Here is a 26,281-nt window from a genome sequence, read left to right as displayed (position 1 = left end):
GACACCTCCCACTGGATCAGGTTGCTCAAAGCCCCATCCAACCTGGCCTTGAACACCTCCAGGGATGGGGCAGCTACAGCTTCCCTGGGCAACCTGTGCCAGTGCCTCACTGCCCTCACAGTAGAAGTTTCTCTCTTTCCCTTTATTTCCCTCTCTCTCCTCCTCTCTTCATATATATGAAGACATATATATATATACTTTTTTATATATATATATATACACGTCATATAAAACCACATTATTTTTTACAAGAATCTGACCTACAGTCAGGAGAACCACTGTGATGATTTGATCAGTCTTCTCTGGCAAAAGAAAGGAAATGTTTATCCTTAAAAAGTGCTTCCTTCTCATTATTCTTTTTAAAGGCTTGACGTCTGTTACCTCGTCTTGAATGTACAATAAAACCAGTTAAATTGAGGTGGTATCGTTGTGGAGAGATCAGATTTATCAGTTAATAGTTGAGGTTCCTGCACTTCATTTCTAAACACGCCTCAAAATCTTTTACTAATGGTTAAAAATTAAACACAAATCTAACAACTGACATTCAAAAGAATACCAGCCAGACAAATTTGTCTACAAAGAGGAATTTTCATCATGCAAGTGGTCCCTGTTTTCTTGGTTTTCTTGTCTCTCTTTTGTTTTTGTGGATCAGAGGTAAGTATTAATTTTGTTGTGGTAGCAGTAATTTGTTTTTTAAAAAGCAGCTTTAAAAGCAGCTGATTATTTTAAAAGCAAAACCAGTTGATTTCTTTAAGTTTCCTTTCATAGTATTTGTGTTTATTGCATTTGTTTTAGCCCAACTCAAATATTTTAAACTTGCTATTTCTCTTTGATGTATTAATTCTATCTGAGATTGATGCTAATCAGTTTCTGGAAAAGATTTTAATCATAGTCCTATCCTAAATCAAATTTTAAAGCATGGTTGACCACAGAAAGGTGCTGCAATTTTCCCTGCCCTGCTTTTTTGAGAAACAAAAAAAACCACGGCAACATGGTATATTGTACTGCCAAGCTTGCCATGCAATCTCTTCTGGCAGTAGTGCCCCAGAAAGCCCTTCTAGGCTGAGCATTCAGCATGCCCTGAGCCTTTTAAAGAAACCTGTAGATAAAAATCAGCAGCTTTTGTTCCTATTCAGCAGAAACACCTAGTAAAATATGGGAGTTATGCCAAGCCGGATCTGGCTCACAGTTTGGATTCTACTCACTGGAGAGCAGCAGGGAGAATTAGTAAGAATATACAACCATTAAAAGGGTTTGTGTTGTATTAAATTCTGCCCCAACAGCTTCCCCACTGACTTTACTGTGGGCAGGATTTCTTTATGAGAACTTTAAACTTCAGCTCTATTGATTCAGTGGACACAGTCAAAGCTGACAAATCACATTTAAGAACTAACTTTTCTCTCTCATGTTTATGCAAAGCCCATCCGTATATAATTTTAATGTTTCAACATTCTTCCTACTCGTAGCTCTTAGTGAACATAAGCACTCAGGCAGCAATGAGGTCACCAGAGAGCTGCAGGAATGCAGGTAGAGAGGCACTCACCTGGAGGCAGTTGAATGGAGCATCAGAATCTGTACTTGCAGCCCCGTGATGACCAGCAACCACACTGCAAATCCACTGCTGTGCAAGACACAGGAAAAGAGCTGATAAGGGAGGGCACAATTTTCAAATATTTTTAAGATACTTCTTAATTCAGCAGTCACATGGTGAAACAAATCATTAATTTTAGATTTATTTGCTTCTGAGTAGTTCATAGATATTTACAGATAATATTTAAACCGAATGCCAACCAAGCCAATAAAAAGTCTCAGAAAAAAACAAGTTGCTATTTTTATTATTTTTCTGGTGTTTAAGTCCCCTTATGTTTTGATTTGCTGACAATCCCATTGCTGTGGTGTGTTATAAACTGTTGGCTTAAAAACATGTTTATAATCTGCTGTGCATTTCAGCTGATATTTGAAGAGTAGAATGTAAAGTTTGTGGGAGACCAGTAAGAGTGAAGATCACAGCAGGTGAATGACCTGAAAAGAAAAAATGTCCAGAAGAACTGAGAAGGATGAGGTGGCCAAAGGCAAGGGAAAAAAACACTATAAATGACATTTAGCACATTTATGCTCATAAGATAAGAAAAGGCTTATGAATGAACACTTTGTTGAGATCAGTAAAGGGATCTGCAGAACTTTTGGTGCAATTCCTAGTCTTACTCCTTTTATTTTTTTTTTTTTTATTTTGTGCCTTACAGAATGCAATACCTAATGCTGTAAAAAACCAGTTTGAGCAGGCTGAGCCTGCCCAGCCAGCTGAGCAAGACACATACCTCATAGGAGAATGCTTAAGCAATGAATACACACACAAATCCTGTGAAAAAGTTTTTTGTCACCCATGGGAACGGTGTGTGCACGGAAAATGCCTTTGTAAGCTTCCCTACCAGTGCCCAAAGAACGGCTCTTCAGTTTGTTCTACCAACGGGAAGTACTTCCACACTTACTGTCACCTAAAGAGCTATGAATGTCAACGTCCTGAAGCAAAGTTTCTGCACAAGGGAAAATGCAAGTCTGACGGTATTAACACTTCCTTTTCCAAATTGTGTTAGTCAATGATTTGTGACTAAGGAGATTTGTGACTTAGTACTTATAGCTCAGAAAGTCTGATAATTTCCTTGCACTGTAAATAACAAGAAACAGAAAATGAGAAATCATTGAAAATGGGCAATATCTGTCAATTTTCATAAAAATAAAGTGATTTACAGGCCTAGGTCACCTTGCTGCTTGCAGGTTGCTCATACCATCAGGGAGAAAGGGAAAAAATAGACACAGGAACAAGCCCAAAGTTTTCCAAGCACAGTATTGGCTGCAGTGGGAGGCACAACAGTAGAGGGCCTCCTGAGAACATTAGCAGAGAGGGCATCTTTTGGAGAGAGACAAATCTCACAGGAGCGAGAGTCCGAGGAATGGCGTCAAGCTGCTGAGGTGTGTGTGGGGTAAGGTGCTCAGGGATAAGGTAAGCTATATTTGCCTCAATCTTCTTCACGCTGTGGATTTCATCAAAGCTAAGCTACTGCCCTGCAAAGCAGTGACAGTGTGCACTGAGGAGCAGCCGTTTGTTCTCACCTGCTTTTCAGGTTGCACATAGCTGCTTTGTCAGCTCAACATCCATCTGAGTGCAGGGAAAAATGGCTACTGCTAATTAGGTGAGCTTTCTCTTAGCAGTAGCAGCTACTGTTCTCACCCAGCCTCCAGAGCTATCTCCACCACAGCAGGAGCAGAAAGGTGAGCCTAGAGCTCTCCTGCCCAGGCTCTGTCCCAGGACCATCAGTCCCTTTCACCACAGGAGCAGCAGCTCAGCCCATCGCCCTCAGGGTGGCAAAAGTAAATTCTGCCTGTTCCACTGGAAACGACCGGAGAGCCTCTGTATGTTCCTGGTGTGGTCTCGATATGGCTTCACTAAATTAATTTGAGAACCTTAGCTCCACTGTAAACAGTGGAAGTTTTGCTAAACGGGTTATAGAAGCAGGATCTGGCCGTGTCACTTGAAGTGTTATTGGTTGATTACTGTAAAGAAAGTCACTATAGAGAGATGCAGTCTTTCCTCAGTAGACCTCCAGGTACTCTTACACAGTAGGAACCATTACCCTGATTTGTCCTGAAACTGGTATACTTCGAAAAAGAGGCAGGCTCAAAGCCACAAAGCCAATCCTCAGAAAATTCAGGAATAACACTTAAAGCTTCTGATTCCCAATCTACTGTTCTTTCCATATGAACTTTGGCTGCCAATACAAAATTAGTCCTGCTTTGTTCCTGTGCTGTCTTTCCACTAGATACACATACATAATATGATTTTATTTCAGATTTTTTTTTTTTTTATTTCTCCCCCCCTCCTTTTTTTTTTTAGAAACATTTGCAATTTCTGTGGACCATGGAGATTCAAGTTTGCTTCGAGTAAAACCTGTGAATCAAAAGAATGACTTTTTTGTATGTGATAGTGAGTGGACTATGAATGAAGCAAACGTGGCTTGCAAGCACCTTGGCTTTGAATTGTAAGTTTGGGTAATTTATCTCTGGAAAATTGCAAGGGATCTGAAGAAGTCACATTGCTTACATGTCAGTCACAGTCTGCCAACAGTTAAGAGAAAACTCATGAACAATGTTTTGGCTACAATATTGTAATAAAGCTTCTTAAACTGATATCCGAGAGTGAAAGCCGAAACACAGATTCCTGTGTTCTATTACAAATTACAACTATACAAACTGTAATTGTTCTACTTTTAAATTAAAGCTGAAGACGAAGACAGAGGTTTTCTCTCAGATCTGGTTGAGGGAAAGTGCATAGATAGACCATCCCCAAGTAGCTCTGAGCAATAACATGTAGGCAGAGATGAATTTCCTACACTAGCTGACAAAAGGGTACAGCTCTGTTTTGCCACTTGCACCAGCCAGACTAACAGTAAACAGAACATTTTTTATTCTTCACCCCTTGCCCCTTTGCCATTGGTTGCTTTGTCCCCGAGAAACAGCTGAAGCCACGCAGAACTTATTCTTTTTTGTGCGACCACACCAATGACCTGAGTTGCACAGACAGCTACTAAGTCAACTCTGTATCGTGTACATAATAATTTTACACGTATACAACTAATCTAACTTAGTCAGGTAGGTCTGTCTCCCTGACCCCATCTGGAGACTAAAAATGCTATTGCAGTGCCCTAAATTTCCCCCTCTACGTAAGAAGCAAATATTTCCTAGTCTTGGTCAGTATCTCTTTAGGCAGCAGAGAAGGGTTTGTCCTGGAACAGAGCATTCAGCCCTGGTGTCCAGTAGTACGTCCCGAGTTACTTATTTACTTGAGCTGTATTTATTTAAGGGAGGAGACACATACACTGTTAGGGGGATGCCACTCAGGTAAAAACAAGGGAGATAAAGTTTATTGAGCCCAGCCTTGCAGTGGCCTGAGCTTCCTCAATGGGAATGTCTTTTGATGATACCAAGAATACTTGCCATGTAGGATAGTTTCCAAATTATGGCTCACCTGTGTCCACACAGAGTTAGGATCTAACAAATTTTGCTACATAAGGAGGCTTTTCTATCCATCATAATACATAGTGGCTGACACAGAGTTACATATGGATTTAGGGACAGTTCTGTGCAGCAATCTGCAAAAAGTAGCACTTTATGTTACTTTTTCTTCCAAAGTAAACATCTCCCACTTACCCTAGACAATTCCACGGGAAGTCTGCTGTTTTTCTTAGCCATGACCAAAATTCTTTAACACTGAGGAAAATCATATAAATTGTAAAAAAATAAAAGCAGTGAACAATCCATTGTGAAATTATATAATATATTATTATTATTATTATTATTTGTATCTTCACAGAGGTGCTGAATATTACCAGGCCAATTCCAGAATCACAGAATCTGCCTTAAATTCACTGCACTGTCTGCAAATAACTTGTAGGGGCCTAGAAACAAGTCTTGCTGAATGTCACATAGAGATAAAATCAAGAGATAGTAAGGAGGGATTTGTTACCCTCCAGTGCCATGAAAATCTCAGAGGTTAGTAGTTTTCTTAGTTTTGTATCTGTTTGGGGTTCTTACATTTTAAGTTTATTTTAAATAATTAGGACCTAGTTTACAGAACTGTCAGCCACAGCAAATTTGCACTGAAACATTTTGATTTTTTAAAAATAATCCTCTTTCAGACTTTAAGACAATTGAGGCAGTCTTGGGTCAAGACAGTCTTGAGTTTATGAGTTTGGAAAATAACTGTTGCTCCTAATGTATTTTTACAGATATTTCCCAAAAGTAAATATATTTCATCCATGTTTCTGTTCTTTCCCCAATCCCTTCTAAGGGTACCAAGGTATATTGTATCCTACATGTCTTGTCTTTTCCAGATTAACTGGTGAGGAGACGGGTGGCAACTGCCTACTCGCTGCTTTGTTGATGAGGGAGATCAATTATGACACTAGGAGCACTGTAACTAGACCAGACTGACTGTAGCAGAACTGCTCATCTCTTCTGGGAAGTTTCCTGACTCCTCAGTTTCTCATAGATAAGGCTTCCAACAGCCTTCTATTCTCTTAGTGGGCTTTCTTTGGCACTGATAAGCATCAGCCTGAGAAGTTGCTGGTTGGGAGAACTAAGAGTCATCTTTCTTGGTGACATCCTTCTAGAGAGAGAACATACATCATCTTAGTCCCTTGAGTCATTTACAGTGGGTTTGAACTGATCACTTCTGATTTAGTCTTTCCAGAAGAAATTAAGTTCCTTTTTGCAAGGCTGCTCTAAGTTGGAGAAAAACAAGATGTCACATTCAAATCTTAGTGAGAAGGCAATTAAAATAATTAAAAAGATTCCTATTTACATTACCAGGTCCCAGAATGCCAACTGTTGATAGGCCAAACTGCTGACAGAATAAAATGCGCAAGCAGAATATTTCTGTGGGGAGTTGTGAACCTACAGACACACTAACTTCATTTTCATTGTGCTGCACAGCTTGCTCAGAAGGTGAATTTCATTGTGTCAACGAGAAGTGCATTCCTCTGAAGAAAACCTGTGATGGAATCAATGACTGTGGAGACCTAAGTGATGAGCTGTGCTGTAGAGGTAATAATTTACTTTCTTGGCAGTTTCAAAATCATTTCAGCAGAAAACCACCTCTGGAGAATTTTTAGAGGGATGTAACAGCTAAAGTCTCTTTTCCAAAAAGTCACTACGTTAAAGCAATCAAACCATAGTTTATGTATATGCAAGTGCAAAAAAAGTCGGCATAATATAATTTTTTGAAGCAGATCTATGAGAATATAGCTTTCCTGGGAAAACAATGAAATACAATGAGATTATTTAGGAGGCTGTTAAATATTGATTAAAAAAAAATTAACCATGTTAGAATGAAAATGTATTTTTAGTCAAGAAAAATCAATTGTAATTAAAAAAAGACACTGTTTTTCCAGTGAGCTATCTTTAAACCAGAGTCAGATCTCAAATTTATTACTAATGCAAGATTATCCATAGAATGTCTGTGAACAGCTCCTGTAACACTGTTTGTTCATGAGCAATCATTCTTACAGCATCTGCAATTACGGCCCTAACAATTCTGATTAGAAACAAGGAATGAATCTAGTATGACCTAGAAGAATACTTTCAAAAGTTGAGTTTCAGCTGCCAAACAGTAACATGAGTTACAAATCCCATCATTATTCATAAATAACCTTAATTTTGTAGTTATACAATTGTTAGTAAATTTAATCTGATAATTGCAGAAACAGTCACAGGCATTTTAGAAAAAAATGCTAAATACCTGTGGCTTCATAGATGTAGAGGACTTTTATTCCGATTCCACTGCACCAAAATAATGCTGCCTCAGCTCTATGGGCCTTGGAATCCAAAGTATTTCAACTGAGTTTGGTGGTGTTTGGATCATATTGGGATATCTGAATACTTTTAGAGAGTTACCATATTTTCTGTTAGAGACATAAGATTATAAAGTATCTAAAAAAACCCTGCCATAGATTCAAGCACTGCTTTGCTTTTGATAACATAGAACGTGATTACAAGAATTGAAGGGGGGTTCTCTGGTTTATAGCAACGTTTCATATAATTAAGAAATTTAGAAGAAATAAGTTAATAAATCCATTTTTTTTTTTCAAAATACGACTCTTGATTCCTAAGCCTGCATTTAGGCATTCAGCTGATTCAACCAGAAGGCAGATTGAACTTTGATTATGGGAAGTAAATTTCACCCAAGTGTCATAAATTCCTCAATTGAGATGATCAATAATGCTGGCAAAACTGGAGATCTTTTGGCTGAGGTTGACTGTGGGTATGTGTTGTGGATGAAACTGGTAAGAAGTGATACCAAGTCTAGAAGTACAGTATGGAACTGGCAACAGAGATCCACATTTTTTTAGGTCTTAACCTTTGAGATTGCATAATGAGGAGTGCAAATTATTCATTTAATTTTACACTGCTTTTGTGATCTATTTATGAACAGCCAAGTCCCCCATAACATGGATATTATATTGTGTTATATTTTGAAAAGCTCTCTAACTATTTGAGGTTGCTGAATTATATGATCCTGTGATTTACATTTGTAATTCTCCTGTGTTACAGAGTGCAGAGGCAACAGTTTCCACTGTCGATCAAATATCTGTATTCCAAATAAGAATGTCTGTAACAAAGAAATCGACTGCCTCACGGGAGAGGATGAAGCTCAAGTTCTCTGTGCAGGTTTCCTTCTGAAATATGTTTTTGTTTCTTTCTTTTTATTGTGCTCAGTTACATTTAAATACTACACAATGCATATTATTAAATCATTTAACAGATTTGCAAAAACAAAATGCATGCAAGAATTAGTCTTCTTTATGTTAAAATATTATGTAATTTAATTCCCTTTCCTTGTAGAAAAGAATAGCAAGAAAACTAAAGGAAGGAAGAAACAAATAATGTCTCAGGAAGCTTATGGCAGATTGTCTTTTACTTATGTGGCCATCTATCAAACTGGCATCCCATATTTGTGAAGAAAGCATAGACAGGGTGGGCAGGCATATTTTCCTCGAAGATGAAGAATTCAACTGGTTTGTCAATACAATAATTCTTCTGTGCTGTTCCCCTCACTGTTGAAAGGATTTTGTTTTGTTTTGAAATTAGAATTTTTTTTCTTGCTCTGATAAGAGACAAAGTCTAAAGTCAGAAAGTAAACACTATTGGTAAATGATAATTGGTAAAGGTAAACTGAACTTTAAAGGTAAACATTGCTGAGAACAGTCCTCAACCTCCACTTAGGAACTGAATTCAATGGGTGTTTTGTTTGAATAAAAGCCGACAAGCCAGATTCAGGAAGCATTTAATTTGTCTTTCATGTTGAATACCCTTCCATACCCTGTGAAAAGAAGCACATAGTACATACAGCTTCATCTATATTGAAAAAGAATAAACAACAAAACAACCTGTTACCTAATACTGCTTTGGCCTTTAGAAAGCTCCATAAGGTTAATGAGGCAGGAGGTGGAATTTCTGTTGTTCCCTGCTGGAGGAGAACAGGATATCACTTAGAGATAAAAAACCAAAAAAAAGCCCACTTCTCAGAGTTTCTTTACAGAAGGGTTCTCTAGGCATGGAAGGCAGAGTAGTTGTTGTGTAGTTATGAATGAGTATCTGCTGGATGTAGGTAATATGTAGGCTGAGGCAGCCGGAGTGTCTAGTAGGAATGGAAACAGCAGGAACTGGGCTGAAAGAACATTGCTGTACGTGTGAAATGGTGTGCCCTTATGCATTTAAAACATGTGCCACAATTTTGTCACAGAAACACAAACGTATTCTAGTAATAGAATAAAAGCAAATGTTTGCCAACAGTGTTAGTATTTGTTATTCTACTACAGGCAAAGACAAAGGTGCTGAAAACCAGAGTATGGATGAAGGTAAGTGTAAGAAACCCTCCAAAGCCAACAGCATACCCTCTTATTAGTAGCATTCTAGCTACCAGCCAGCTGGCCAGATACAGAACAATCAAGTATTTGAATTTTGTGATTTAGGAATATACACACTGGGTCTTACTATTTGTGTCACTTTCCACTAATTTCCATAATGCTATAATGATTTATCCGGGCTGAGGGCACACACATGCATGTTTTGGGAACTTGTGGAGGTAAAGTCTCAGCAAATCCAGGGGAATTGCTTTAAAATTATTTGGCTGAATGCAAGCAGCAGTGAAAAATGAAGAGAAGTAATGTGGTGCTAAGACTCAAGTAATTTTCAAAGCAAAAAACGATGCCAAAATTTTGGCCTTTGCTTTCCTGCTACTTCAGCTACTGGCATGTTCTCAGCACTCAAATTTTCAAGCTAAAGATAAACTTGTCTCTAAACAGAGAGAATGGATACCTGAATTCTGAGACAATTTTTTCCTTTTTCTTAAAGAAAGAAAACTGATAAAGACATTTCTTCCCCAAGTACAATGTGGTCTTACAAATTACACATTAGCTCGACGGAAAAGAATCATAGGTGGAGAGACTGCAAGAAAGGTAAAAAATCTCCTTACCAAACATGAGTTCATTCAGCATCAATTTAAACAGGTATTATTGTCCTTCTGTTAAAATGTATGGAAGTTAAAAAGTCAGCTACAACACTGATGTCATGTTTTGCAGCAGTAGTGACATTGCACTGAATGACAGTAAAGAGAAGCACAATTTATAAAGTAAAATATGAAGTTGCAAAATCGAGCATTACAGTACAAGTAAACATTGAAAATTATTAATACTTAATACTATAGCTAGAAATAACAATTCTGATAAAATGGTATTTAACTTTGCACCTTTGAAACAGAATACAGGCAGAAATGTTATCTATACTGGACCATACTCTCCATCTGTTTCTATGGCTACAAGGGGCTGAATGACAGAAAGCTGGAGGGAAGGAGGCATCACGCAAAGTCAGAAGTCTGAGCAAAAATACTGTATTTTAGAATATATATCCTTTCTATCAGATGGAGCCCCATTCATAATTTTTTGATAGCAATTTTTTAATTTATGATCAGATGAGGCAATACCAAGAACTGTGTTTCCCTTTATGCACTAAAAATAGTACAGTTATTATGTTTTCATATTGTTTGGGTGTTTGTTGTTTGAATAGGGTGAATTCCCCTGGCAAGTGGCAATTAAAGAAACTGGCAATGAAGGTGCTACAGTGCACTGTGGAGGGGTTTATATTGGTGGCTGTTGGGTTCTGACTGCTGCACACTGTGTCAGGTAAAAACAATGAACTGAGAAATTTTCTTTTTGCAAGGTAGAAGGGTTGCTTTGGATGTTATTCACCTTCTTAGCTAACTGTTTGCTAATTCTGATTTGTGTATTGAATAAAACAATTTAAAACACTGACTCACCCATATTAACAATGAGGAGGATTTAAGGATAGTTAAATATTTTGGCAGCGAATAGACAGATGAAATGTAATGAGTTTGAAGACGCACGGCATTCTTCTGTCAGATAGCAGGCAGGCAGGAAAGGTTCACTGTAACCACTTGGCCTGTAAAGTAGACACAAGGGACCTCCTCTCTTCCCCATCTCTACTTTATGGATTCCAGGATCTCTTCCCTGAGAATGTCCTTGGGGTTGTACATTGCCCAGAACAAGCAAGAGTAAACATGGAAGATTTGCCAGTTCCAGCATCTCATCCACTTGTGCTCACTGTTCTTTCTCTTGAAATCAGAAAGGCATAAATGCCTGCTTTCTCTTTGTCACAGTACTAAACATAGTGACTGACCTTTAATATTTATTTCTATATTACTTGCAGTACTCAGCAACAAGTGCCAGTTGCCTTGCACTTGCCACACTTCAGAAAAACCTGGACATCAAATCCAGAAAGAAATATGCATATATAATATTATTTTTTATTCTAGAGAAACTTTATTAATAAAGTGCAAAAGTCTACAGCTATTTGAACTGTACAGTGTTTGTGTTAATTACCAAAACAGATTTTATTTCACTGTGTTTTCCCAGGGCAAATCGAGTTCATCTGTACCGTGTCTGGACTGGACTGTTGCATACAATACTGTATGACAAAGAGGCAGATACTTTCAGAGTAAACCGACTGATAATCCATGAAAATTATAATGCATCAACTTACGAAAATGACATTGCTTTGCTGGAACTGAAAAGTGTGCTGAATGGAAAATGTTCCCTGAAACACAGCATGCCTGCCTGTGTTCCCTGGTCAGAGTATATGTTCCAGACTGGTGACAGATGCAAGGTTTCTGGATGGGGACTAGAGAAAGGTATTTGATAAGTGCTTACTACAAGAATGTATTATTTGTATCACTTGTTTGCACAGAAACAGATAAGCCAAATGTAATCAGTCTCAAAGATTTGAGAAGCATTTTGTTTTGTATCGCAGTAACTACAGCCTGGGTTGGATTTATCACATACTGGTTGTGAGGCTTCCCCCATCCATGCTCAGCAGCAGTCCATAAAGCAAATGCAAAGTTGGGAATTACTAGCAAATGAACAAAATGAAATAGAGAATCTCCTTAACCCTGTGAATACATAGTTCACCTGTATCTTCAATATGTGATCTACTCATCCCAAAAAGACAGAACTGAATTGGAAAAAAAAGGTAACAAAGGGTGATCAGAGATGCATCTCCATTTCATAGAAAACAATATACCGGTGTCTGAAAACCTTGATATGGAAAATATAGGGGAAAAAAAAAAACTGAGGAAGACAAGGAAAGGAAAATTATGTAAATGTCACAAAATGGAAGCAGTGTATTTAACACTGCAATTAAGCCACTCTGCTTTTGTTTTTACATTTATGACCAATGTACTGCATTTCATATGGCCTAAGTCTTAATAGCAGTTTAAGGATTACAATATTGAAGATTATGCTCTGTTGATCAGCAAATATATAGCTTTCAGTGTATGATATTAAGTGTCTAGTAAGTACTTACCATTTTTAATTCAGAAAAGCTTATTTTTTTCTTTTCTAGGTTATACCAAACAATATATCCTCAAGTGGGGCAATGTTAATTTATTTCAGAATTGTTCTGAATTGTATCCAGGACGATTTTTTAAACAAATGGCGTGTGCAGGCAAGCATCAATTTTCTTACTATAATTCTGTACCATCAGATCTACTGTTAATAAGGACAAACGTGCTGGCTGGGAATCTTTTAGACTTGGGAAAGACAATAAACTGATTGCCACAGTATCACCATTAGAAAACTACTAGACATTGGAACTTAGATGCATCCATCATTATATATCTACTCACTTATAAACAGAATTAAGATTACAGTATGCTAAGTTTCTATGATTATGTGGGCAAATTTTAGCATGCAATTTGAGTTATGTTTTCTAAATACACAAACCCTTTACAGCCCACTAAACTTTCTACCTTTACTGTATTTGATTCTGATTCAGCAACATATTTAAGCAAATGCCTGTCTTAGAGGCCATTAGAAGTCCTGTTGTCTAGACTATGCCTATTCATCTGCTTATACATTTGCTACCACCATACGACACCCCAGGAAAAATATTTTTAACTTTGGAACCTAAGATTAGTCTGGCCAGGAAACTGGTTGGTTGTCTCTTGTAGTAATAAAATAAGAATTCTGAATACACATCTTTTATTTCTCGTATAATGAAAGGTATCACCAAACACACGACGTAAAGAGCAATCAGTAGTCAATGGGCAGATAGGTTTCAACTGTTCTTTAAATCAATAAGCAAAGGCAATATTTGAACAAACTAGTTAACTAGAAAAATGAAAACTAGATATAAAACCCGAAACATTTGTGATAAATTCAGCATGACATCTGTAAGTTGGTGGGTTTGTCTACTGTGCAAGTTCCATAACTCATATCCTTGACCTTCAGTGTATTTCAAGTGATTATACTTTACCAAGAGAGAACAAAGGAAGTATCACATGGAATGATATCAGAAAAGTGGTATCTGGGCTTACCTTCCCCTTCCTGATGCAAATAGAAACTTAGAAATTAAGGACTAGTAGTCATGGGAATAGGTTATACAAGCAAATATTAAACTGAGTAAATGCAGTAAAATCTTGTTTTATCAGATTAGAACTCTAACTCTGAAAAGCTGATAGAACTCTTTTTCAGTAACACAGAGATTCAAGAAAGAGGTTACATTTTTAAAAAACTTGGAGACTCATACTTAGTATGAGTTCCTAGGTCAATCAGACAAGCAGAAAAGTGTAGTAAGGGTATTAGAAATTAATGAATTTATTACTGAGTATGAAGGACAAAGCATAAATCATATTCTAGCTCACATCCTTCACTGTTAATTCATTTTTCCTTGAGCACTGTATTTTCTGAATTGCAATGTAGTTCCGTAAGCACTGCAACTTACAAAGAGCACTGAATCTTGCACACTTGTGCCTTGGGGCTGCTATCTGGTGTTGCAAAAGGTCCACACTGTGGCAGAGACCTTGCAGTGAGGGCACTTAGTGGCAGTTGCTCTCCTCCTGATCCTAGCATCCACACCCTCCCCTTCTTGTACCTGCTTAGTGATTTTCATAAAGCTGGTAAAATTATTTTTAGGCTTCTGCCTCTCTGTACAGCTCTGTACAGGTGAAACTGGCCAATGAATTATTGGCTAGAGAGGACACTGAAGGCAGACATGTAGGCACGCACATATTACGATGGTTTCATTTCCATAGGAATCAGCCTACAAAGCTTTTAACCTTTTTCTTCGTGCTTTTGTTCACTTTTCATTAGTGACTTCTAATGACATAATAGGCAATATGGATGCATTATTCTCTATTCCACAGGGTTAAACAGTCACACATCACAGCAAAGGAGGAGAATTTGGATCAGCCACAAATGTAAGGAAAGGCCCTGTGCTTAAAAAGAAATGAGAATTAATAGAGAGGTCAGGAATCCCCTTTATTGGTGAACATTAGGCAAACATCTGTCAAGAAATGACATGGACCTGGAAAACCTCCTGTGCTCTGTTGTATGTGCTAGCTTGTATATGAACTTATTTTTGCTTTTTGTTTCCTCTTTTGCTTCAGGTACTTACGATGGCTCCATAGACAGTTGCAAAGGTGATTCAGGAGGACCCTTGGTCTGTTTTGATGCGGAAAATGTGGCATATGTGTGGGGTGTTGTGAGCTGGGGTGAGAACTGCGGGGAGGCTGGTCACCCTGGTGTGTATACAAAAATCGCCAGCTATTATGATTGGATTAGCCACCACGTGACAAGGAGTCTCATTTCACGATATAATGTGTGAAGCTTGGGAAATCACATACTTCCTTGACCATGTGAAACGGCCCATCGCCCATGCAAAAATGAACACTAGTCCTTTTTTACAATCAGAACCCATATAACTTAGCGACAATTAGTACAAATCTTTAAAGAATATATTTTTAAAATTCTTAACACTCTACAAACACCACAATTTTGCAGAAGCCTGTAGGAAGAGAATTTTACAGTCACGTGAGTGTCCAGCAAAATTCTCCAATAAAAACAGGGAAATTAAAATTTCTTTTTCTTGTTGTAACTTTGTTATTTTTTCCCCCATTTCACATTGTGTTTCAATTGTCATTGTTTGTTTATTTAAAATGGACACCCATACTTAAAGCAGTGGTAGGAAAATGACTGTGTAGTCAATTTTATGAACTTCACAGAAAGGACAGCAACCAGAATACTTTAAAGGTCTTCCACCATCTCAAGGTCTAGGTCACTAGAAACCCTCAGGATGCTGCTTTGCTTGGTTGTTAATATTTTAGGCTTACTACAAAAGTAGACTGCAGACTATCTATGATCATGAGATCTGTTGTAATGCAACAATTACCCAAATAATAACTCTGTTTGCTGGTAGATTTTTTCAGCTACAAACTCAGACAATTTTTACCTAGCCAATATACCTCATCTGATCATCTAGCTTGGGGCAATTTTTTTAGCTCTAAGTTTCATTACTTTAACTGCAGCTGGTCACAAACAACAAAGGAATTTTAAAACATGACTTTTCAACTTAAATAAAAAGCATCTTTACTATCTTAAGATGTCTGTGTATGTATATATATATTTCTGGTGTCTTAGAAACTCTTAACATCAAGTAGGGTTTTACCGCATGCATGTGTGTATATATATATTTTATACACACACACACAATTTATATAACAATATAAATATATAAAAATAAAAAGTTTCTGTATTATACATATAGACTTAATTATACAAAACCAAGGTACAGATCTAAAGTTAAAAATTCATACTCTCGGTCATAAATGCACCCCCCTCCCCAGGTTCTCAAATTAGCACAAGCTTCCTACACCAATATACAGAAGTGTGAAACAGTAATGCCAAGAAAGAATGTCCAGGGCCTGATGGTGCAATGTGCAGTCATAGGGAGTTTTTCTACTGCCCTAATTGACCCAGAACTGGACAAAGACATGGGGCCATCAACATAACTGGAATGACTGAGCAGAAGATCCTTTTGCTTTCATCAGTCCTTGTGAGGAAGCTCTGCTCACATGATCATCAATTTGTCTAATTTACAAATGTTTTTAAAAACTGTTTTACTTTATGGCTTTCAATTAATATTCCAGTTGAATAAATGACATATGTTCACACAAGACAGTTGTCGTGGTGGGTTTTTTTTCCTATATTTTACCATAGTCTGCTTAAGGCATCATTTTTACATTTTCATTGACTTTTCTTCATCTTTCAGATTTGTAAGAAAACCTGCATCAGCATCAATGTGTCATGTAAAGACACTGTCAATCAACAGTAACTAAAGTAAGGGTATCAACTGCTTCTCTTAACCCTCCCCGACAAGGCTTGTTATTTAGGAAAGCACTAAACTATATTCCTACAAAGGAATTGGTTTTGCTGAATCAGAGTCTTTGCAAAGTAATCATAGGGAAAAGCTGGACAGGTGTAGGAAGAGCTCCCTCTTTTGTTGGACTTCATTAGCTTCTGTACTTTTCCCCACTTATTTCTTCAATTAACTACAAATATTATTAAATGCTAATGCAGAAAAGAAAAAGAATATTTAGTATGTATCTTTCTGGTTTGCCCCTTGATTGGGAAGTCTCTGTTTTCTTTCCATGTCCTGTTCTTTTTTACAGTTACCTTTGTTCCTAAGCCCAGTGTTACTATGTTAGCAAGTGGGTTAACTTCGGTCTGAGTTTTCCTTTCAGCAAATCAAGACAGGGCTTTTAATGTTTAATAGATATACTTTCATTCTGCTCTCTTTTACAACCCTGTCTTGCACATATCACCTGAAACTGAATGACTCATGTAAAGGTCACTGGATCAGCTTCCTTCACATTTAATTTCACCATAAAAATAGGTTAAATCTTTAACTCTTCAGGTACACATTTCCTACTGCATTGGTTTTGCCTTCTAAATGACCCTGCTTTCTAAAAGGTCATGTATTTCTTGCTGTATTAATACTAGTTCTCCCCTGGCTGCACAGAAGGAACACAGCTTGTGGGTTTAGACACAGTGTTGCTGTGTCTCACCACCCTCGACATGAAGAATATCTTCCCAATGCCTAATCTAAATCTTCCCCCCCTCCAATCTAAAGCCATCCTTCCTTGTCCTGTCAGTGCATGCCCTTGTAAAACGTCCCTTCCAGGCTTTCTTGTAGCCCTTTCTGGTACCAGAAGGCCACTATAAGCTCTCCACAGAGTCTTCTCAAGGTTGAACCCCAACTTTCTCAGCCTGTCCTCATAGCAGAGGGGTTCCAGCCCTCTAATCACCTTTGTGGCCCTCCTCTGGACCTGTTCCAACAGTTCCATATCCTTCTTATGTTGAGGATTCCAACTGGACACAATACTCTAGGTAGGATCTTACAAGAGTGGAACGGAGGGGCAGAATCACCTCCCTCGACTTGCTGGCTATGCTTCTTTTGCTGCAGCTTTCTGGGCTGCAAGCACATATTGCCAGCTCATGTCAAGCTTCTCCTGAATCAGCACCCCCAAGTTCCTCTCTGCAGGGCTGCTCTCAATCACATCATCCCCCATCCTGTATTGAAACCACAGATTGCCCTGACCCAGGTGTAGGACCTTGCACTTGGCCTTGTTGAACCTCGTGGGATTCACACCGGCCCACTTCTTGAGCTTGTCCGGATCCCTCTGGATGACATCCCATTCTTCTGGTGTAACATCTGGATGGCTGGCTAGAAAATCACCCTCTCTCTTTTTCCTCTGAATTGTTGTTGCTATCTCTTACACTTTTAGCAACACCAATTTCACCCATTTTGAACACAGTCATCAGATAAAGATTTTTCAAGTATGAAAGTCCTGGGGTTTCACATTATCCAGTGCCTCCGGTTGGCCAGTACAGGTACCTCCCAGGGCACCAAGCAGTGCACTCTGGCAGCCAATGCTCTCCCAGTCTGCACCTAGGGAGGTTTGGAAAAAGTCCCCACATGGAGCAAGGGACACTGTGTCCCACTGGCGGCCCATCTTTGAACCGGCCCATGTTGTAACGTCTCGCTGCACTTGGCAATGCATCCTGCAGGCGGGGTTGAACAGCTTTGCCCGACATCCCCCCCCCCCCCCCTCAGAGTCACTCCGATTGTTCCCTCTCTGCCCCACACCAGCCTAAACGAGATTTAGATTAGTAGAGTGTGCTGAGGTTCTGTCTGTCAGAGCAAAACCCTTTGCCCCCACAGAGCTAAAGCCCTGCCTTGGGCAGCCTGATTTAGTGGGAGGTGTCCCTGGAACTAGATGTTCTTTAGGGTCTCTTCCAGCCCAAACCACTGGATGACTCTATGATTCTGTTCGACAGGGCAGGGAAGGGCGGGGCGAAGAGAGAAGGGGCGGTGCCAGGTGGGAATGGGGCGGGGAGAGGCGGGGCCAAGTAGGGAGTGGGCGGGGACAGGCAGTGGGGAGCTGGGGTTAGGGCCAGGGCCAGGCGATGAGGGGGAGTGGTCACGTGACGAAGGGGCGTGACCAGGCTAGTAAGGGGCGGTGCCAGGCGCGATGGGCGGGGCTAACCAGGGAGGGACGTGGCCAAAGCCGGAGGGTCGGGCTGGAGGGGCGTGGCTTAGGGCGTGTGTCGGGCGTGCCCGCGGCGGCGCCGCTCGGGATGGTCCCCGCGGTGCTGCTGCTGCTGTTGGGCTTCGCCCGGCTGGGTCCGCGCCCGGCGCGCTGCCCGGAGGCTCCGCGCACCCCGGACTGGCGGATGACGCTCAAGACCATCCGCAATGGGGTGCACAAGATTGACACGTACCTCAATGCCGCCCTCGACTTCCTGGGCGGCGAGGACGGGCTCTGCCGCTACAAGTGCAGCGACGGTGAGGCTGGGCGGCGCGGCGGGCGGCGACCCTTGCCCGGGACGGCGGGGCGCAGCTGCACCGGGAGCCTCGGGGCATGCCCCGGGAAGGGGGGGCTTGCCCGGCGCAGCGAACGAGGGGGTCGTTTGGGTCCTCCCCGTTGCCTCGGCTGATGCGCTCGGGCTGCTGCCGAGCGAGCTCCGACCCAACATGGGCTTTACGAAGGCGTTTGGGCTTCTCCATTCCCTCAAATTGCGGCCTCAGGTCGTTTCCGATACAGAAACAAGGTGAAGGGTCATCTCCCACATTAACTCCACAACCTTCCTTCCTTGGGAAGAAGAATTCCCTCCCTGCCTGGCTGCACCTTCAGGGTGACAGGACTTCAGCAGACTCCGCTAATTTAAATATTAGTAATGTTACAATTGTAACAAAAAGCTGTTTCGTTCCAGTCACTTTCAAAGGTTAAGCTAAAGAAATCAGACGCTGCTGTCGCCTGCACATAAAGCACAGAAGTATTAAAGACCTTGCTCTAAAGTACTCTGTGCTTTGCTGTAGCCCTACCTGCACACCCAACAGACACGTCCATTTCATAAACTCCAGCTCTTTTTGTCCTTAACTTGGGAAGCCAACATTAACACTCGCTCAGGTGTCTTCTCCCCCCTTCTTTAACAAAATGCTTACTAGCCTGGGCTGTGATTCAGTAAGAATTGTTGATATTCGTGTGCCTGAATATACATTTAAGTTAAAAATAGAAGGGATAGTGCCTTAAGCACAACAAATGCCTGTAGTGATTTTGACCATATGGAAATTCAAAAAATCTATTTGAGGCATGACAAATTACTTTTTCCAGGATCAAAGCCTTTTCCTCGCTACGGGTATAAACCTTCACCACCAAATGGCTGTGGATCCCCTCTGTTTGGAGTTCAGGTCAGTATTTTCTTCTTGGGTCTTCTTGGTGTGTCATTTATAAATAACTTTTGTCAATGTGGGCAGTTTTTCCCTTTGCCCATTCTAAGGATGACACAGCATCCACGTACAAGTGTCCCTGCTTTTACCAGCTCCAGCACGTGCTTTGGTGATAACACATGGAAGTGTTAGTATCATAATCCAACATAGCATAAACACTTTCATCCTTGATGTAAAATCTTATAGGGATAAAACACAGTAATTAAGATCATCCAATTTTTTAACCATGTTTTGTTCTCATGATCTTGACAGCGTTGAATGACCCTAAGTGTAGCTCTGTAAGAGCGGAAGATTTGGCTCTGACTCTTGCTGTCGTTACTAATGCTAACCCATTTTCCTTAGTGCTAGAGAGAAAATGGGGGTTAGCCCATGGACTGGCTCTGGCTGGTATGGATTTAACTTTCTTAATAGGAGGCTACATGGAAGCACTTTTGGGATTTTTGGATATAACTCTTGGCTATTGCTGAGCAGTGGTGGCACAGCTTTAGGACTTTCTCTTTTTTTCGCCACTCTGCCCAGCTGCCACCCCAGACTGTAGGCTGGGGTTGGGTGAGAAACTGGGAGGAGACCGAGCTGGGGCAGGTGACCTGAGTTGGCCAGGGGGATATTCCTTCTTACAGAGTCATGCTCAGCAATAATAACTGTCATAGTGGGAGAAAGGGAAGGGAGTGTGACAGTGGTGTGTTTGGCCTCTGAGGTCACTGTTACTCAGACACTGGCCGGGCATTTGCTTGTGGGGGGATGTGGTGAATGATTGCTTTTGCACTGCTTATTTTGGGGCGTTTTTCCTCTTTCATCCACCTGTTAAACTGGTTTTGCTTCAAACCACAAGTTTTCTTCCTGTTGCTCTTTATATTCTGTCCTCCATTACATGGAGGGGGGCGCAGGATGAACAAGCAGTTTGGTGGGTGCTTGGCTGCTGGCCAGGAATCAAACTACCACAGCTTTTACTGCAGTTGAACAGGAAAATACAGAGAGAAGTGAATGACAGCTGGATTGATTACAGTAGTTTTAACTAATGTAATTAGTTATTAACTGTCATATTGTACTCATCAGCTATACCTTTCTTGACTGGAATACCAATGGAGTGTGTGGTGGTGATTTGTTTCACAGTTTGACGTTGGTATCCCTTTGATGACAAAGTGCTGCAATCGCCACGACAGATGCTATGATACTTGTGGCAATGAAAAAAATGATTGTGATGAGGAGTTTCAGTCCTGTCTCTCCAAGATTTGCAGAGATGTGCAGAAAACACTTGGAATCTCAGAGAGTGTTCAAGGTAAGTGTGAAAAGGCCTTTCTTTTTTTTTTTTTTTCCTTACTTTAACCGAGCTTATTTGGCAAACAGTCTTTGTGTGGTGCAGTAAAGCTGCATTTTCATAAGCTTACGCTGTTGCTGAAAGATGCCTTGTTCTGTCCCTCTGTGGTGCAGGCAACACACTTTTGCAGGAGAGCAATGACTTAGCATAGAAAAATGATCAGGGTTAAAACTAACCTTGAGGGGAAAAAATAATGCTTCTCACTTAAGGTCTAAGTATGGGAATACAGCTTGATCAAAATGCATGTATAATTCTTGTATTTACTGTAGCATAGCTGAATATTCATTGTTCTGCTGAGTGAGTTCTAAATGTCTACCATGTGTGACTGGTTGTGAACTGTAGGAAAATGCTGTAATGTTTCCTTTTATGAAGTAGGATATTAGAATAATACATTGTTATAGCCAAAGTAGTTAATCCCTGAGTGAATGGATTTTATTTTTTTCAGTAACAGGACATATGCTCCTTCTGGTTGTTGGCCTGCATCTAATCAGTACAAGACATAACCACACTTTCTAACTTAGAAAATGTCACTTTTACAGTACATGGTCCCACTGAGTGCAGACAGTTTTTAGAACAAGCCTATGTTTGAGCCTCTCAGATTCATTTAACTGCAATGAAATCCTTACGTTAGTGTTTAGTGTTGGCGTGGTAAATATTTGCTCAATTCTGTTGAGCTGCTGTTAAAGTTGCCAGCTGCTGAATAAATCAGGATGCAAAAAGTAAGGCATCTTTCATCTTTCCAAGACAAAGTGATGTTTCTAACACTGAGAACATTCTTGATGCAATGTATTTTCTTGTTGCTTTTGGTAGGCACGTGAAAAGTCTTTACTCGCAACTTAAATGATTCTGCACTGGCTCGGCCTTAAATTTGACAGTCTATTTGCTATTCCCAGGGAAGATTCCTTCTTTCTTAAAATTATTCTTAGTCTGCCGGAGTAATTTTTGTTAGTTTCATATTCCATTCAAAGAGTACTTTTAACTGAACTTCCCTTTGCTTGCAGCTTGTGAATCAACAGTGCAGCTGTTGTTTGATGCAGTTATACATTTAGGATGTAAACCATACCTGGATAGCCAGAGAGCTGCATGTATGTGTCAGTATGAAGATAAGACAGATCTCTGAAAGAAGATACTGAGATCTCATCGTGTAGCATAAAGTCGAAGATTCAGCTAGAATGAAGCAAGTGTTTGGATTCAAAGCTTTATGCTTTTCGGACAACAGTATGTTAAACATTGACATGAATATACTGGTTTGAAAGTCACTATGATATTCTTCCTTATGTAAAATATAAACAAGTCTTCCTTCTCTTCCCCTTTGCACCAGAGGCTTGGAAACTGAAATGGGTTTCCTTTGGTGTATGTCCTCTCAGGGTATGCTATTGTAAAACACTAGTGCCACTTTAAAGTTTTGAAGGAAACTCCATAATGGAGAAATTGGAGGCACAGAAGAGTTGTATTGAATTCTCGGATGATTTTTAATATAGGTCAAATTTCAGGTTTACTAGCAGTTGATGCACCAGGTAGATCCAACAGGAAAGAGTGTTCTCTCTGTGTTAAAATGGCATCTTAAATAGCCTGTTCTTTCATGCTTTTGGTGCAATTACCTTCAGTTCTCTATGATGTATCCTGTCTTGTGGATATGTTTTTTTTTTTAAAAAAGAAAAAAGGTATAGATCTGCACTACATATTTTTACCAGATTCTCTATCAACCATACCTGCAGCACTCTTCAGATCAAATATGTTGATCCATTCAAGGCTTGACCACTAAAATGAAGTTTGCAACCTAAGGATGTACTTTGGATTTGACAAAACGGTGGAATGTAGTTGCTATATTATTTTAAAAATTGATTGAATGTTTATTTTTCAAATAAAACATTTTATGTTGTGTATTGTATGCATAGAAAGGATATATTGTTCAAATAAGTTGATTTGTATTTGTCTTGTGCCACAGCTTGGTTAGAATATTTGTCTTTGCTTTCATTTAGTCCATTCTGATGAAAATAAAAGGAAGCTCCACAGATGGGGTTAGTATGCCCAATGAACCCTTTTATTTAAAATACCCTCTGTGAGGCTGGCAGGTATTTGAACCTGTACTTCTGTCATCTCTTCATTCTCCGACTTCTCTAGCTGATATCATCTGATGTCTGAATTATTTGAGGTTTGTTCTCTGTACTGATCTTTCATTGTTTATCTCTGATTGTCAGATTTTAATTAACTTTTGCATTGGTTCCTCTGTCAAAGATCTTGATTTGTATTCTTGGTGCCTTGGTTCTGCTTTGGAAATCCACAGGAGGATAAAACTAAATTTTAAGTGTTGCTTCTGTGAACAGGGAGTGGAAACCTAAAATTTAAAATTTACCAGACTCGTGGACTAACTATAATGTGATTTCTCCTCTGGAAGTACTTTTATGTGTTTTTTCCTTTACCAGTTATTTGTGGTATTCTTGTTTTGTTTTTCACTAGAGCTTACTGTACATTACACTGAATGCAAGTGCCTCAGAGAATAAAGTTCCTGCTAAAGTTCTTTGGGCATGCTTTGTACTTTATTTTCGTATTTGTGGATTTGAAGTAGCACTGCAGGACAAGTATTACTGCAGAGTTTTACAGAACTGTGTTTGAAGAACTCATGGTTACTCTAAATTTGGTGAAATTTATTTTCTGTCATAGAATTGAAACACCTCCGAATTACTCTGGAATTTCATGGTTGGAACCCTAGACGTCTTTTAGCACCAAAGCAGGGGAATGGTAGTGGTATTGTTTGTTTAAAATAAAAAAAGTACCACAACAAATCCAAAACATTATAATTCAACTAGACGACTGTTAGAGTTGCATACAAACAAGGTTCAACTAGATGCTTAAATGAGCAGAGAAAATTTTCACTGTTAGAAAGAGCTGTATTTACTTGCAATTGTATGATGAAAGCCCTCCAGAGTTTCCTTCAAACCATATATAACAGTACAAAGCTCTTTAACGCCACTAGGTAGCACAAGTGACAAGCTGATAGTTCTGCTTGCAAACAAGAGGAAGCATTTGATTTCTTTTAAGGAGTCTTTGCTTTGCGTAAGCTTTTCCTGTGGCAGAAATCCTTGATTACAGATACCGGCAAACTATACGAATTACATTTTGAAAGCCACAGCATCAAAATGAAGGCTAGTTATCACCCCCAGGATCCATCGCACCATTTAACAACTTAGATTTTTTTTTTTATACATGTAAAAAAAATACTAGTGTTATATAGCAGCTTTTTGGTATTTGACTCATTACTGCATGCTTTTATGTAGTCAGTAATACTCATTAAATATTGCAGTGAATTTAGGTTTTACAGGTTAAAGTTTTAATACTCCCTCAGGCTATTTTGCTCTTCTGGATGACTGGAATAACAATGATGTGTCCACAATCAAATGCCTTTGTTTGAACTGCAGTTCTGATACATAAATACCCACTTCTGGTGGAGCTACTGCAACAACATGAAACTATTTCAAAACATGTACATGCATGTATAACAATAACTTTCATAGATTAAAATAAGATGAAAATACAGAATAGTCAAACATTACCTGGTGACTCATCTGAACCCAGTGGCTGTCTTAAGTATGCTCTTAGCCTCCAGCAAAACGAAGTGGGAAAGATGTTTGATTGTCTCACTAGGATCTAAGCTAACTGTTGGACTGAAGAATATGGCTGATAATGAGTTGTAGCTCCGCAGAACAGGATGCTGTCACAGAGTCCTAGATTTCGGTTCTACAGCTGATGATTCACACACAATTTTGCAGTCAGTGGATTTAAGGGCAGCTCTAGTGTGAACTGAGAGATCTGGGATTTGCAGTTTGCAAAACAGGAATCTGCTGGATAAGAGTCTAAGTGTTACATAATGGAAGACGGTAAACTTTTATAATAGTACCATGTTCTAACTAAAGAATACACAAAGACAATTTAAACAGTTTAATCTTGATCTAGCTGCTTGCTGACAGTCTGAGGAAAACAGGTCCAAACATGGGGAAAACAAACATGTAATTAGAAATACCATGGCTTCTTTAACCTAAAGGGAGGCATCTTGTCTAAAAGATTTAGTCATGCAAGAAGCCTGTGTAAAACCAGGCCAAGTAGACTGGGTAAGAATACCTAAAATCCCAGTGGAAATCCACCTCCTTTTGTGCTTATAGCAACAATCTCCCAGAGCGTGTTCACACCTGAGTTTATCCTACAGCTTACCTAAAAATAGGCCAGATAGGAAATTCAGGTGCATCCATGATACAAATCTGCAAAGCTCTTATCCAGAAGGATGGTTGTTTTGTCATTGCTTTGGTTTAAAAACTGTCAGTCAGTAAACTTACTGCTGTCAGTCAGTGAACGTAAGTGCCACGCATCAAAAGAAGTGTGGACAGCAGGTCGAGGGAGGGCATTCTGCCCCTCTGCTCTGGTGAGATCACACCTGGAATACTGTGTCCAGCTCTGGAGCCCTCAGCACAGGGAAGACCACATGGACTTGTTGGAGCAGATCCAGAGGATGGCCATAAAAATGATCAAAGGCCTGGAACACCTACCCTGTGAAGACAGCTGAAAGCGTTGGAGTTGTTCAGCTTGGAGAAGACTCCAAGGAGACCTTATTGTGGCCTCTTAATATTTAAAGGGGACCTATAAGAAAAATGGGGAAAAACTTTTTAGCAGGGCTTGTAGCACTAGGATAAGGGGTAATGGTTTTAAACTAAAAGAGGCGAGGTTTAGACTACATATTAAGAAGAAATTTTTTACAATGAAGGTGGTGAAACATTGGAGCAGGTTGCTCAGAGAGGTGGTAGATGCCCCATCCCTGGCAATATTCAACGTCAGGTTGGATGAGGTCGCAAGTTTTCTTTCAGTGTTTTCCTGTCCATTCTTTGGAGATGATAACGTCCTGTGTTCAGTCTGATCTGTGCTGAACTGGTGTCTCTCCTGCAATCCCCTCTGTCTGCAGCCTTTCGCCATCTCCAAGGCAAAGTCAGGCAGAGCTGCAGCCAGCTCCGAGTCAGCAGGGGTTTCTACTGTTGCGAAGTTCATAATAACATTAAAATTAGACCTTGGAAAGTAATAGATTGTGCGTAAGATTTCTGAGAGAGTTTATACCATATGCCTCTAAGTGGGAAATCTATTCTGTCCCAGCTGTAGTATCGCTGCACATGATTGATGGAGATCACTGCCTTGTGTTGCCCAGGCCTGATAAAGGATGCTTGCTTCCTAAAACTCAAAAATGAGTCTTAGAGAGTTTTATTTGCCAGCATTTTTGGTATC

General features: G+C 39.7%; 2 protein-coding genes across 2 annotated transcripts; both read left to right on the top strand.

Moving 5' to 3' along the window:
- Window positions 1-504: 504 nt before the first annotated feature.
- CFI (complement factor I) lies at window positions 505-14,987 on the top strand. The gene is made up of 12 exons (XM_009564980.2): window positions 505-654; window positions 2,244-2,562; window positions 3,893-4,037; window positions 5,369-5,547; window positions 6,490-6,600; window positions 8,107-8,223; window positions 9,375-9,413; window positions 9,910-10,013; window positions 10,621-10,736; window positions 11,487-11,761; window positions 12,472-12,573; window positions 14,516-14,987. Exons 1-12 carry the CDS (start codon window positions 595-597, stop codon window positions 14,731-14,733), a joined length of 1,785 nt encoding a protein of 594 aa, XP_009563275.2. The 5' UTR covers window positions 505-594; the 3' UTR covers window positions 14,734-14,987.
- Window positions 14,988-18,479: 3,492 nt separating this feature from the next.
- PLA2G12A (phospholipase A2 group XIIA) lies at window positions 18,480-23,534 on the top strand. Its single transcript, XM_054066346.1, has 4 exons — window positions 18,480-18,753; window positions 19,583-19,659; window positions 20,812-20,977; window positions 22,018-23,534. The coding sequence occupies exons 1-4, from the start codon at window positions 18,546-18,548 to the stop codon at window positions 22,134-22,136; spliced, it is 570 nt and encodes a 189-aa protein (XP_053922321.1). The 5' UTR covers window positions 18,480-18,545; the 3' UTR covers window positions 22,137-23,534.
- Window positions 23,535-26,281: the final 2,747 nt, after the last annotated feature.

The sequence above is a fragment of the Cuculus canorus genome, chromosome 4 (genome assembly GCF_017976375.1).
Source record: "Cuculus canorus isolate bCucCan1 chromosome 4, bCucCan1.pri, whole genome shotgun sequence".
NCBI lineage: Eukaryota > Metazoa > Chordata > Aves > Cuculiformes > Cuculidae > Cuculus > Cuculus canorus.
Note: the sequence above shows the minus strand (reverse complement) of the source record. Positions and strands in the feature narration are given on the sequence as shown.

Bases quoted from the DNA above. Each gene is read 5' to 3' on its own strand.
- CFI (XM_009564980.2), top strand. From the start codon at position 595: ATGCAAGTGGTCCCTGTTTTCTTGGTTTTCTTGTCTCTCTTTTGTTTT. The intron at 4,038-5,368 runs GTAAGTTTGGGT...GTATCTTCACAG, and splicing joins AAGCACCTTGGCTTTGAATT to AGGTGCTGAATATTACCAGG. The intron at 12,574-14,515 runs GCAAGCATCAAT...CTTTTGCTTCAG, and splicing joins TAAACAAATGGCGTGTGCAG to GTACTTACGATGGCTCCATA.
- PLA2G12A (XM_054066346.1), top strand. From the start codon at position 18,546: ATGGTCCCCGCGGTGCTGCTGCTGCTGTTGGGCTTCGCCCGGCTGGGT. The intron at 18,754-19,582 runs GTGAGGCTGGGC...TACTTTTTCCAG, and splicing joins CCGCTACAAGTGCAGCGACG to GATCAAAGCCTTTTCCTCGC. The intron at 20,978-22,017 runs GTAAGTGTGAAA...CTTTGCTTGCAG, and splicing joins AATCTCAGAGAGTGTTCAAG to CTTGTGAATCAACAGTGCAG.